The sequence below is a fragment of the Psittacula echo genome (assembly GCF_963264785.1).
Source record: "Psittacula echo genome assembly, chromosome: 2".
In the NCBI taxonomy this organism is placed as follows: Eukaryota; Metazoa; Chordata; class Aves; order Psittaciformes; family Psittacidae; genus Psittacula; species Psittacula echo.
Window position 1 is genome coordinate 5,020,076 of NC_137737.1, and position 14,529 is coordinate 5,034,604.

The 14,529-nt window shown below is 42.1% G+C and overlaps 1 protein-coding gene across 6 annotated transcripts in view; it reads right to left on the minus strand.

Moving 5' to 3' along the window:
- Positions 1-14,529, minus strand: part of ZDHHC3 (zDHHC palmitoyltransferase 3) — a 35,980-nt gene that overhangs the window by 4,515 nt on the left and 16,936 nt on the right. For 3 of the 6 annotated variants that reach the window (XM_080611925.1, XM_080611924.1, XM_080611923.1), the window contains 3 exons: positions 12,233-12,329; positions 10,296-10,377; positions 8,203-8,333 (listed from right to left, as the gene is read on the minus strand). In XM_080611925.1, coding sequence (XP_080468051.1) covers positions 8,203-8,333; positions 10,296-10,377; positions 12,233-12,329 — 310 coding nt within the window. Of the gene's footprint in view, positions 1-1,223; positions 1,354-3,893; positions 5,431-8,202; positions 8,334-10,295; positions 10,378-12,232; positions 12,330-14,529 lie in introns of those variants that run through there. The other 3 variants (XM_080611928.1, XM_080611926.1, XM_080611927.1) reach the window with 3 other exon arrangements.

Below are 14,529 nucleotides of genomic sequence, written 5' to 3' on the forward strand. Positions count from 1 at the left end.
CAGCAAACATTGTGATTGTATTTATACATTTTATACTATTATATATTTATACTATTATATACTATTATACTATATATATTTATACTATTTATAACAGGTCCACCAAATTTGGGCAGTGACAGGTTTTTCTGGTTGTCTTCTCCACGTAGAAATAAGGAACTAAGAAATTCTTTCTACTTTTTTAAGGCTACTGCTATGGGCATTATGCCCATCATCTGTATCCTGTAAGAGGGGAATCAGATCTACATAAGATATGCTCATGATGATTAGTAAATGATCGCATAGAAACACTGTTCTTAGAGAAGCAAGAACATTGGATCCAAGTCTTGAGACACTCAGCGGAAGTTAAAAATGAGGAAATTCAGTTAAAACCATTTAAAGGAGCAGTTTTAGAAGAGCTGGATGAAAAATACACTTCCCATGTTCTATTTCTGCCTATTTTCCCTAACAACTCACAGAACATTCCAAAGCTTCACAGAGATGGGAAATGAATACATGCAGCAGCTCAGTGGCATCACAGCGAGCCTTAGAAATAACACATTTCAATAGAGCAGCAGCTTGGGTTTGCAAAAACATGGAGTCAGCGTGAGCAGCCCCAGGGAGAAAACACATCATCAATCTAAGACTGACATACAAAGCCTTTGTGAGCTTCATTCATGCCCCGTTTCTTGTGCTGACATAGGAGAAATCGTGGAATCATAAACTGGTTTGGGTTGGAAAAGAACTTAAAGCTCACCCAGTTCTAATCCCTGCCACGGGCAGGGACACCTTCCACTAGACCAGGTTGCTCCAAGCCCCTGTGTCCAACCTGGCCTTGAACACTGCCAGGGATGGGGCAGCCACAGCTTCTCTGGGCACCCTGTGCCAGCGCCTCAGCACCCTCACAGGGTGTTCCTTATATCCAACCTGAACTTCCCGTTTCATTCTGCACCCATCACGCCATGAAATCCAGCAGTGAACCTGCAGAAATAAATGTGGCAAGACCAAAACTGAAGCCTTCAGAGTTGCAGGAGAAATTCCAATCCCAAAGGACAAACATGCATCTTGCACAGCTAAGCACAGGCACGTGTCCCTTGGCTGTGCTCCCAAGCTTGCAAATGTGCATTTCCACTGGGAATGGTGGTGCACAACACAGCACAGCCTTGACAAAGCATTTTAGCACTATCATGTGTTTTTCCTTCAGGATACTCCGCCTCCAGCACCCTGCAGCTTTGTAACCAGGAAGGAGATGCTTTTGCAGCTCGAAGCAGGAGATCACCTTCAGCTGTCAGCTGTTCCTTAGCAAACTGCAGAGGTTTCTAATGCGTTAGTAACAACCCAGCACGGTGGCTGCAGCGTTTATGGTGTGAGTATCTAGAGAGAAGGAAAACAAGCAGCACAGGGCAGGAGGAGAAACAGACACCAGACACTTAAACCCTTCCCCAGCAGCACAAGCTTTAACTCTGCTGTCAGTCATGCGTGTAACCCATTTCAATCCACACTGGTGTCTAGATTGGGAATAAGGATTTTAAGGACTTCTGGGCAGCAATCCCATTCTTCCCTCCCAAAGCAACCATCATTTACCTGCTCCGAAGAGCATTTACTAACCAAGGCAAGGTCAGACTGAGGTTGTACTAATGCCGGATTAGGCAGGGACATACTTTCTCTCTCCCAGCCTGACCTCACTAATCCCTTCACAGCACATATGAAAAACAAACAGAAGTATTCAAAGTTGCATCCTGATCTAGTTTTGGCTGCTTGCCCCACGGTCAGTAGGGCGTGAGGTTTTGCCTTAAATATAAATCAAAGGGGGGTGGAAGAAATGCACAACTGCTGCAGGCATTTCGTGACTGTTTAATGAAAGCCTTTTTTCTTCTTTAAAATACATTTACACAAAATCTCTCACCGTTATTTTAGAAAGTGAGAATTTTGCATTTCACATGAAAGCAACACCTGTTTGTGCTTTCCATCATGCGGCTTTTCATTTAAAAAAACCCAGACCTCAGAAAACATCATAGAATCCCAGACTGGTTTGGGTTGGAAAGGACCTTAAGCTCATCCAGTTCCAATCCCCTCCCTTAGGCAGGGACACCTTCCACTAGCTCAGGTTGCTCCAAGCCCCATCCAACCTGGCCTTGAACACCGCCAGGGATGGGGCAGCCACAGCTCCTCTGGGCACCCTGTGCCTCAGCACCCTCACAGGGCAGAACTTCTGCCTTAGATCTAACCTGAACTTCCCCTGCTTCAGTTTGAACCCATCACCCCTTGTCCTAACATCTTTCACTCTTCCCAATTACATATTTTTGAACAAACACTGAAAAGACATATATCAAGAAATATAAAATACTAAACGCTCCCATTTCAGTAAGAGACACATTATTGCAACCACGGGGACAGTAGGACAAGGTTGACCTGTTACCACTGCGATGCTGTTGGATATACCCTGTTTCTCCCACTACTGCCCTCTGTATCGGCTCCTGCAGTGCCAGAGGAGGAAGCTGGGCTGCGTGGTGTGCCCCAAAGCGACCTGCAGAACAGCTCTTGCATGTTAGAAGAAATGTGTTAGTTTATTTTAAGAGAAAAACCAACAGGAAAGAGCAAAGCACAGTAACAATTTGTCTGTTAAGAGGAAGACACAAGAAGCATTGCTAGCAGGAATCATGGTTAAGGCAGACTTTTCCAACAGCAGTTCCCTGCACTCTTTTCTGCTTGAAGCATCATTTAGCTTTGCAAAAGAAGTACCTTGCCTTTGATTGAGTCTGTCCTTCAATTTTTTGCCATGTTAAATCAGAACTAGCACTTGAAATTAGGGAGCCCTGCCCGAGGAAATGCTTTCCATGAGCAGATGGGTAAGTCTGCCTTGCTCATAGTAATACTTGCACTTAGTATCATTCAAATTCCATCAAATTGTACCACCAAGTCATACAGTGCAAGTAAAACTGAGGACCCCCAGCTACTCACACACCCACCAGATACCAATGGACACTTCTGCAAGCTGGGATGATGCTTCACTTAAAATGAAAGCAGTTTGACTGAAAATATCCATACTATATAATGCTGTTTAAGAATCTGCAGCTGTTTGAAGCAAGAAAAAGAGTAATTACATACTTTTTCACAACAGTCAAAATGCTAGAACAACCAACCTTGCTCCAGACTACACAGTGAATAAGGGTGATTAAAATAAACCAAAACTGGAATGTGCACCAGTGGAATTCATAATCAAAACAAGTTTTAAAGCAATGATCTGTACGGAGATGCATTCACTTGTAATGGCCTGGGTGACTAAAGCCTTGATTTTGCGTCAAGACAGCTTTAGGGCTGGACTCTCTATCAGTTCAAGTTGCCACCTGCATGTCTTTCAGTCAAGAAGATTAAACCTAAACTCTTCCTGAAGTTCTCTTTGTGAAGGGAACATGTATGAAAAGCCACATTTCCTTCACGTGGCTCTATCCACCAAGGTGCAAGTGCAGCCTGCGGCTCCCTCCCTGCCGTAGAGATGACAACCTACTCCCGATGTCCTACCCTGAGCAAGCAGGACTGTAGAAACAGCCCTCTTACACAGCAGAGCAGTTACTAACAGCCTCTTCCAAGTGCTGAAATAAACCCACCGATTAATAGATCAATGTACTAGTGATTAACCCATTTTTAAACATAAAAGTTGACTACTCGGTTAATCTTTACGTGCCTGCTTGTGCACAAAGTGAAAGCTCAGAAAATCACGACAGAATTTTGCCAACATTTGAAGTGAAGAAAAAGTGAGAACAAGAAAACAAGTTTTTGGAAAAGTTTTATTGCATTTGTTTTCCATATGGAAGCATTGACAGATTGAAAAGATGCAGCATTCACATTACTTCCAAAATGAGACATCCATTCGATTTCTCCTTCCCTGATTTCCCTCCCTTCCCCCATGGCTTTGAAGCAATCTAAACAAAAAAATTCCCATTTTATCTTAAACCAAGGAAAGCAAAGATTCCTTGGAAGTCATGGACACAGCTGAGTTGCATTTTTCCTTTGTTTGCAATTCATCTGATGAGCTCACAGGAATCATGATCCAAAAATACAATAAAGCTCCTGCCTGAACACAAACTGTCAGTTGTAGTTAAGAATGGGTTAGTTCTACCTGGTTTTGAAATGCCTTCTGTCCCTCCCCCTTCCATCACCACACAGCTCATAAGGGTATGCATGCTCCTTACCATAACTATTTCCCAATTTAAACCACTTACACATACATGTGCGTGTTTATACACCTACACATGTATGCACAAGTATGAGAAAAGATTTACAAAGCTCTAAACCAGGGCAATGGTGAGAATATAGCATCCATCACCCCAGTACACCTACACATCCCATCAATATCAGTCTTTATAGTAATCTGGCATTCAGGTCAGTTTTTCACGTTAACACTGTTTAGCAGGCATTGCTCTAACAAGTCATTATCAAGACAAACACACACAAACAAGATGATTCTGCTATTCTAAACACTTGAAAATCAGATTTCTTTCTTTCCTGCAAAGTGTAAGGCATTTAATAATCCAAAGAGTCTTCTAGATCTGCCACCATTATTCTAAGAGGGCAACAATTTCCTGCACACCAGGGAGGGAACAGACAAAACAATGCAGAAAGATGGAATCAGTTCTGTGCCTGGAAGGAAAAAGGAGGGTGGGGTGGGAATTGGTGTTGGCAACATGTAAGTACTGTATGTGATCACCAGGTCAACTGGCCCTCTTGCAGTGCTGCGTTCTTGTCTTGCACCTTTTGGTAAGTGAAGTGTCTGCTTCCCCGGTCAAGTTCACTTATGAAAGAGCAATGTGCTCCTTCAGGAAGTCCAAAGGTATCTGTGAAGGGCTGTTGGCACTCATATGTCTTCCAAAGAGCTCATCACAATCAGGAGGACAGCATGAGAATCTACTCAGAAGAGGTGGGGCACAACAGAGAAAGAGGATCCCTTTCACATTAGTTATGCCATACAGAAAGCAGAGAGAAACAAATGCCAGAGAAGTTAACAAAATTAAAATATTTAAAAAAAAAAGAAAAAGAAAAAAGAAAAAAAAAGAAAAAGAAAGGCGGGGCGGGGGGGGGGAGAATAAGAAAAGCAGCAGCACTTTCAGCCAGAGATCTTGAATTGATATTGTGAAATACAGGGCCTTTTTTTTTTTTGACTCTGCAATTATCAGCCATTGAATAGACATAAAAAAGTTTGTTTTGCTTTTTGTCTGAAACATTCATGGAAAATTTGTAGCAGTAGTGCTGTAATATGTTTCTATTTTAGTGGAAATGCTGGTCAGGAATTCCTCAGACCACATACTGGTACGGGTCTGCTTTTCCTTGGTCTGGTGTTGCGAATGGGCTAAGCCATGCTATAGAGAACGGATGGCCAAATACTGCTTTCATGTTCATCCATTTTGTTTTTTTAGCCCATCTTCTCTCTTCCTTTTTCAACTGTTCTATTCCCTGAAAACAGAAATATCACATTTTCAGTCAAACACTCAGATTTTGGTCGTTCTGGATTTGGGGAAAGGTCTGCTCTCAGTTACCCCTTATCCAAAGGCTGGAGTAAGTAAAATAAGGCATCTATCCTGCCTTTCCTTTTCTTCTCTTCTCATTGTTTTATACTAAAAAAATAGTAAGGATAGAAAGTATTCCTCAGAAATAAAACGGCTTCCATCTTGTTCAGGCTTAGCTATTTCATAAACCTTCCAAGACCTGCCATCCAATTGCCCCTCATGTCAATTTAAAAGACCCCACCACCTAAACTCAACCAAAAAGTATGTGCTTTAATGGCTGAACATTGTGTACTAACCAGATGGAAAAGTTTGAGAGGAAACCATTGTGAGCTTGAAGACAAAAAAAACACCAAACCCAAAGATAATCTCTGTAATGCTCCCAAATTCACCAAGCAAGTTCAGGAAGTGCCCATGGCTCAGTGTAGCTGAGTATACCTGGTGCCTCTTAATGTTTCATTAGAGCCACTGCTAAAACATGCATGGGCTGACAGTCGGCAGAAGAGGTTAAATAAGATACTGATTTGAGATAAATCATTGGCATTGTTTAGTAAAGGTTAGAGGGAGAACAAAAACAAACCATGAAGCAGTCAGCTGAAACATTCCCTAGTCAATCGTTAAGAAAATATAAGAGTTACCTGTATTGTGTCTAAAAACCATAAGTGAGTTTGGTCTTTCAGAGAAGCTATGCCTGGCTGCCAGAGAAGCAGAATGAATGCAGTCACTGAAGTGCATTACTCTTCCACGCACAGCAGCACCAGGCAGATCACTGTTCCTTGACTGCAGATCTTTTGCAAGGTAAGCTTCTCCTGACCTACATGTCTCCCTCCTGCTACAGATTAATGCACTGTAATACATCTGTGCGTCTCAAATTACTGATTCTGGGAGCTCTGCAGAACACAACATGGGTCAACTGCAAGTTGTGCTGATCCCTGGTAAATGTCACCTCTAGAGACAGCAGGAAAATATGTGGTTCTGGGTCCTTTCGGGCAGAAAGGAACCATCCCTCTGGGAAAGCATACATAAGATGGGGAAAATAAAGGTGAGGAAGGGCAAGACACATCACTGGCTCTAAAATGTGAAGTAAAACACTGTAAGAGACCACACCAAAAAGAATTTCACCTGGAAATATTCCTCTGCTTAAAATGGATTGCTTGCCAGACACAGCTAGCTTAATGCTAGCAACCAACAATAACACATTCCACAGAGCAAAATCGCTGGTATATATATCGAAACCAAAAATGAAACCCCACAACCCAACAGGGGCAGACCATATTTCAATTTTTATCTTAGAATGTGGTGGTGTTCCTTTAACATCTGTGAGTTCCAGAATTTGAGGGGAAGGTGAAAATCAGGGGACTTACTGGCCAGCTGTAGGAAGCAGCTTCTGAAAGTTCTCAAGAGGTTTCAGAGACTGAGAAATTCCAATGATGATTTCACAGGCAGCATTGCTAATTTACACACTCATTGATAACCTCAAGCTTGGCAGGATCTTGTTGTTCTGTATGACACTATACTTCTTCCTGGGGCTCTCCCCAGCAGAAAGCACAAGTCTTTCTTGTTCTGAAGTCTTCCTCTGAACACACAAGAGCCACAGTGTGAACATCAGCCTCTTGCAGAAGCCAAGCATTAAGAAAAGCACTGCAAAAAAGACTTGGGAGTGATGGGTTCCTACAGTCTATAATGCCAGTCACATCTCTCCACTGGCAGCAAAAATACCTATTCTAGCTTCAACTGGTCATGCGCAACCAAGTGAAGGGGAAAGCAAACTGAAGGAGGCAGGGGAGGAAGAGTTGTCACTCTTTTCAGACTACCACTTCTCTTCAACCACTGCAGGTGTCTGAGCATGCTTGGTGAAGGTTGGCAGTATCCACAAGAGTGGGCACATCCCCAGGAGTCATCAGCTCCATCTTTACGGAAGTGGGCAAATGCACGGATATACAATGGACTGCAACACTGCTATGTAACCTCTACCGTGCCATCTTAGGACTGGGGATGACAGCAGACCGTACCCACCAGGCTTCCCTGAGCCTACTCCACTCCCTTTCTTCTTCACTCTGGCAAGTGCTTTTCAACTGCTTAACATGGAAAGAAATGGTACTCTTCTGGACTAAAAGAAATGTGTGTATGGGGGGTGTGTGTGCGTATATGTGTGCGCATATATATATATATACACACACACACACACATATATATCTCCCTCCCCCACCTACTTATCTTGGCTTTCCAGCACATAAAGCTGTAAATAGTAACACCAAGGGAAACACAGCTGAATTTCAGACAACACCAATGGAAAAGAATGTAATTAAAGGAAAAAGCTGCTTGAATCCACAGGGACAAATATTACCTACAGAGTAATCCCAGCTACCAGTGCCTACCTTGTCAGAGGTACTGTCAACACAGCATCCCAGCCAGTACACAGGTGTACACTACTTCTCACAGCAACCTTTACAGAGCATGATCCAGCACCATGCCAGCTCAGTTTATTACACTGGATCTTTCCTCAAAGGGTACACATACATTAACTCCTTGTGCAACAAAGTAGAATCATAAAATCATTCAGGTTGGAAAAGGCCTTTAAGATCATCAAGTCCAACCGTTCCTCAGCACTGCCAAGTCCACCACTAAACCATGTCACTGAGGGCCTCATCTACATGTTATAGCCCTTCACTGTTTCTACAAATGGGGAGAGATAGGGTAAAGGAGTGTGTGAAACACCCACCGTTTCATCAGTGCAGATGGAGTGTACTTGGGTCCCAAACATAACCGAGGTGAAGATGAGGAACAGGAGAGCCTCAAAACACAAGAGGATGAGAAGAATCACTGTAGTTGGTGGAGAGAAGGAACTGCATTCTGTGAAGACAAAGCAACAGAGTTGGAAGGGAAGAGGTCAGGTAATGCAGCAGCTGCAAAACACATGCTAAACCATGAGTTTTCCATACTCAAACTGTCATAATAAAGGATATGACCACTACTCTCAGAAAGGTGCACGGGGAAGCTCTGCTATTCTTCAGGATATTCAACACTGAAATCATCACTCCTGCAAGTTTAGAAACAAAACCAACAAAAAACAACCCTGCAACACTTCCAAGAATGCAACTTCTTTTCCCTTTAAGTGTTTGCCCCACCACACTTGCGAGGACTCCAGCCTACTCCATTCCACAGGGAGCTTCTCTCTTAAAAACCTTAATATTCATGAATTTTCCATGGTAATAAGTCCATTAAAAATTTCCAGCTGGTGGTCAAGACACAAGGGTAATTATTTCTGTAGCACCAACATAAAATCAGAGCATGCTTCCTTTTGTAACTGCTCTGTTGTAGCCTGAAGAAGGGCAGACTGAGCCAAATTCTTATTTTTCTTCATTCTCTATAGTGCAAACTAAAGTCAGAGCTGCAAAAATATCTGAGAAGGTAGCTATAAAAGGGGAACAGAAGAGAGGAAGGGGAAGGAATATGTTACAGGGCACAGTGTTGTGCTGAGTGTTTTAAATATCAGAACATCTCTGAAATCCAAGAATGAGTATCAAACTCCCTTGTTTTTCTCATGTTAAGCTTTAACAGATACACAAGAATTAGGGGCAAATATAACCAGCACAAATCCAAGGCAGCTGGAACAGCAAACCCATCTCTCATAACAGCTCTGTTCTGCCCCCTAAACTTGGATCAGGTGGGAAAGTGCTTCTCTCATAGATACAAGCTCTAGGAAAACGGGCAAAGGAAATTATCCTTTGATGTATCCCTCCTCTATAGCCCCTGTAGTCAAATTCAGATGTTCTCAGTGGCGCTGTTTTACCAAGTTCTGAACTACAGAACCACCTTGTCAAATTCAGTTCCTATGTGTAAATGTACCCATCCTCTCCAGTATGATAAACCAAAAGCAGTCATTAGACTGAATGACACGACTGAAATTCCAAGAAAAACAAAGCTAATGCTTTTCCAAAACAATCCACAAGCAGCACATACAGCTGCACACATATTCTTTGACAGCCTTCTGTTTGATTCAGCATTACCTAGATGATTTCCTACATCCATTTGTGTTTTTCAAAACACATCTTAACTGGCTTTGTGAACATTTACTCTCTGGCTGCTCCAGAGAGAGGGTTGGGATTTTTGTTTGTCTGTGGCCTTTTTTATTCAGTTGTTTGGGTTGTTTTGTTTGTTTTTTAATTCTCCATTTTCTTATGGAAGAGAATTGTTTGTTCTTATGAGCATGGATTTTTGGATATGAGTTAGCCTGTTTTTCTGGCAGTCTTGTAAGAATGATTCACATTCCCCTTGTAAAAAAGCAGACACATTCTTCTTATCTTATGCTGGCATTCAGGAAATCAGTGTTGAGTTCATGACACAAGTGATTTTTGGACATAGTCAGGGACTGACACAGGTTGCCCAAAGAAGTGGTAAATGCCCCATCCCTGGCAGTGTTCAAGGCCAGGTTGGACAGGGCTTGAAGCAACCTGCTCTAGTGGAAGGTGTCCCTGCCCATGGCAGAGGGCTGGAACCAGATGATCTTAAGGTCCTTTCCAACCCAAATCATTCTATGATTCTATATACTACCTAGGTGTGTTTATATCTCACCTTCTTCCTAGGCAGTATTGGGCTTAAGTTGAAACAGGACTTTTCAGGACAGACACCCCAGCATGTCATAAAGAATTACGAGGTTCCAAGACTGATCATGAAACAAGTTGCATAGCAGAGCCCTCATAGCATTCTTCTGAAAGCAGCATAAAAAGGGGTTGCCTTACAAGCAAACTACATTGTAAGGTCCTATTCATAGGCTAATCTGGTATTTTTATGAGGTGTTTTGTTAGTACTCACTTGTCCAGTCTTCTTCAAAGCAATACAAGAAGTGAAATCCCACCATGATTAGAGCATGCAGGGAAATCAGTGCTATATACATCTGAAAAATAAAGGATGTAACGTAGGCATCAGGTAAGTTAAAAGGCTAAAATGCTAAATCTTCCAAACACTTTAAATAAAGCAAAAGTGTTAAGATTTAAAAATTCCAAACCACCCCAAACGCCACCAAGCCCTCCCATCTCCCCTGAACAAACATCCTGAAGCTGGCCAAGACTATACAGACTCATTCTGCCTTTACTAACAGCCTTAAAACAGGAAACAGGAGGGAGACTGCTTAACTTAAAGCCAGTTGGACACAAACCCAGCTCCTGCACCCCAGCACAGCCTCCTCACAGGTAACTTGTCTTTATCTCTGCTGAGCACAGCACAGCTTTCAGAGAAAAGCAACACTGACATCAAGGCATCATGCTGTCAGAGCTTACATCTTTATCCTTGAGAGCACTATAGTTTCCCAGAGAAACAACAGCTAATCTGTTTTAACCACAAAATGCCACTTTAAGCACTTTATCTATTTTCCAGCATGAGTTTCAGATTTTTTCTATCTTTTTTTATTTCAATAAGTATTTTCCCCGAGGCAGACACTGGCACAGAAAGTTCCTCTCAAGCTTTCATACTTTGCATTTAACCCTTTCTGGTTTAAATTAGGTCTTAGCTTTGTAAGAAAAAGATTTAAACTATATTCAATGCTACACATACACTACAATTTACCAAGACAGGGCAAAAAGGTGACTCTCCTGAACCTACAGACTCTGACAAAGGCCAGCAGATATTAGATGTGAGAGAGATCCTGCTACAAGAAACCCCTGTGAAAGCACTAAAAGGTGCTAGGAGAGCATTTTGGTTTACCTTGCAGATTGAATGTGCTGCCATTCTTTCACCTCCTCAGGTCTCAAAAATAAACAAGAACAAGCCCAGCAACCTTTGTTCTGTTTCTCTCAACTACATGAAGTGTTTAATACAGCCTGCTTAAAAGTAGATGTCAGTTTTAGCAGAAACAGAAATCCTTTTGATAGGATTAAAACTCCTAGCTCATTCCTCATGGTGAGAAAAAGCCTTGTTCAAGGGAAAGAAACAGGATTTGTTTGGTTCTGCAATTCACATCCTAACAAAGCACACCACAGAACAGTAAACCTTTCCATTTAACTGAAAATCTTCCCCTCATACTTGGTAATATAAGAACATTCCTCCTCAAACCTACAGATGTCTCAAAAGATTTATTAATACAGCAGAGCATCACTGAAACCCAGACTTGTAATGTTCACACTACACCCACAGGGTATCTGCAGTTCACTTTGATGAAACAGATTTCAACCCCTCCAGAAATATGTACTACTCAAGTCTGCACTCCTCTCTTTTTACTCGTGATGCCACAGATATAGTACAAAAAGTCAAACACGTCTTTGGTTTTCAAGTATGAAAATAAATCACTTGCAAGTAAAAGGTGGATAATTCTTGCCAAGGAGATTGCAGACTTCCCACTTCTCACTTAAGATGTGGCAATAGCTCTTATTGTATGATCCCACACAGGTACTCACACAACTACAACAGTTAGGAACCCTACGTATGGCCTAGGACCCTACCAGGCACAGCACGTTTTAAAAGCAGAGCCCACACCTCAAAGAGCTCAATGCCGCAATAAGCACTCACGTTCAAAATAGGTGCTGAACAACTGTCAACACAAACCTGGCAACACCCTGGCAGATATTTCCTGTGATGCCTTTTTCCCCTTGTTGTGTAAGTTCCCTAGTTACTGAAACCAAAGTCTGCAGCAGTGCCCTGTAAAAGTCCAACCTTGGGGGAAAGAAATCCAACCCTGGGAGCTGTTTCAGAGACCACACACAGCCTTTCAGCACCGCCCACTGGCCAACCACAAACACCACTGGCAAAATACTTACTGTAAACAGTACAAAGTACTTCTGGTTATTCTCTCCTACACAGTTATTGACCCACGGGCAGTGATGGTCCATTTTCCGAATACACCTCTTGCAAACACTGAAAGAATACAGGTCTTTATTTATAGCACATTTCATTCCAGGAACACAAGATTTCACAGGGGTTTGGGGCACACAGAGATTAAAGAATCAGAGGTGAAATCTGAGCTTTAATAAATGTACTGGTCATCACGTTCATCTTTTTGGTTTGCTCACTTGACTATGTCTGTTTAAAATGAACCATACAATACCAAATCACCACATAAATGCCAAGTAAGACACCATAACGTAATATTCACATCAGTACTTCTGCCACAACATGCTTTCAACAATGCATTCAGGCAGAGGGAAGAAAAAATATCTGTGATTTCGTTTAGTTTTAACCTATTTGGTCTGTGAATAGGTCCACAGATTAAAACCAAACAAAAAAACACAAAGACAGGACAAGCCATCATGAATAAAGACCTTTTTCAGAGTTGCTAATAACACACTAAGGTTTATTTACCAACATTAGCCCTTTGCAGGAACTTGCCAAAAAGAATGTTAAATAAAGCATTAGGAAAGATTCTTGACATCAAGGTAAGCCACATACTAGCAGCAAACAGTTTGGCAGCTAGTCAGGAAGCCAGTATTACAATATACATTTAAGGTAAAATGTGGTGTTAAAGCCCTTGACAAAACCAGACTAATAATATCTAAATACAAACTCTTGCCAGAATGCACATTGTGGCTCCAAGTCAAAGAATTCAAAGGTTATGACTCTGTGTGAACATCATCCCCTTGCTTAGTCAGTAACTGCTTTAACTCCTATAATAAAGGAAGTCTTTTTCTCTGCTGCTTTCTCATATGATAGGAGACAAGAGGCAGTCTCCTGATACCACATTGCACAAACAAGCACAGAAATCAAATATGAAAACACCACAAAACCCCAAACCAAGAAAGGAAACAGCCATTCCAGGACAATTCTAGCAGCACTCAAACAGTCTCAACATTAAGCTCTGCTAGTGTTGGGTTTCTTCTTATAACAAAAAATATTTTGATCTTAATATAACCAATAAACTCCAACAGCCAAAAGCTTAAGGGAAACAGACAAAACCATAAACATGTTCTTACGAGTGCATATGAATAATAAAAACCTCTCTGTCAGAACAGCCTTGCACTTGCTCTGTGAGGCAGGAGGGGGTAATCCCCAAGGATACAGCCATGCCTGACAAACAAATGAGTTGCTATAGCGCTGATCTTAAAAGAAAGGTTGGAGAAGCAGATCCCAGCCTCCCAGTGTAGGGCCAGATCAGGAGCTGCTTCTCCTCAGGCAGAATGGATACCCTATTACCTTCCAGTCCCAGGTGAGGTGGAAAACAGGAAAAGCCTGGTTTTGCTAGGATAAGAAGCTTGGAATTATTTTCAAGCTACATGGGGACTGAAATCAGCTGGCACAGTAAGAACAATTCATCTGTCAGATAATGTCATACTTCATATGACAAATATCAATTCCTGGTTTAAAAACACAAAAAGGAGGAAGGACAGGGCACGTGGTATAAAGCAGGAAGATGCAGAAGGAAGCAGGAGGATGCCTCCCTGTGGTCTAATTTACTGTGTGCAGATGCGCACACACTTCCCATGGGTTCTGAGCCATGGAAATACCCAAACAATCCTTCCAATTTCTCCTAGTTCCCCAGTGGGACAACCTGAAGCAGTGGAGCCAAAAAAGACCTCAATGAAGTAGGTAGCTAAGGCTGAGGGGAGAAGTTTTATTCCATGTGTCCATACCAACAGCAGTTGGATGACAGGCAAACTATGAAAGCAACTGGGGGAAAAGGAGACACAGAAACAAAGACTGAAAACTCTAACCAGCAGGGATTGCCCATACTCAAGACACTCTCCCCCATCGCAGCCAGTCAGCTTCCAGATGCTGTCAGGAGTAGTTTGCTGGGCATGGGGGACTCAATACAGCACATGGATTAAAAAGCACTCTGGCCCCTGAGGCATACAGCTAGCAGGATTTCCTGCTGATGCATATGCACAACTCTAATGTGTGAAAAAACAATAAATCCCCCTATTCCACAAAGAAAATGTCTGATTCTCAACAGCATCAATGCTCAGCGGATCAGTTTCCCAAATCTTTATGTCTACAAAGTTTTCTTAGAGCATATTAAAAAGGACCATAGAGATGAGGTTTTGTGTTCGTGTTAGTCTGCAAGGTGTCAGCAAGCCAGCATCTTAGATGCAAAGTTTCATTCATAATTGAACAAGTGGCAGAG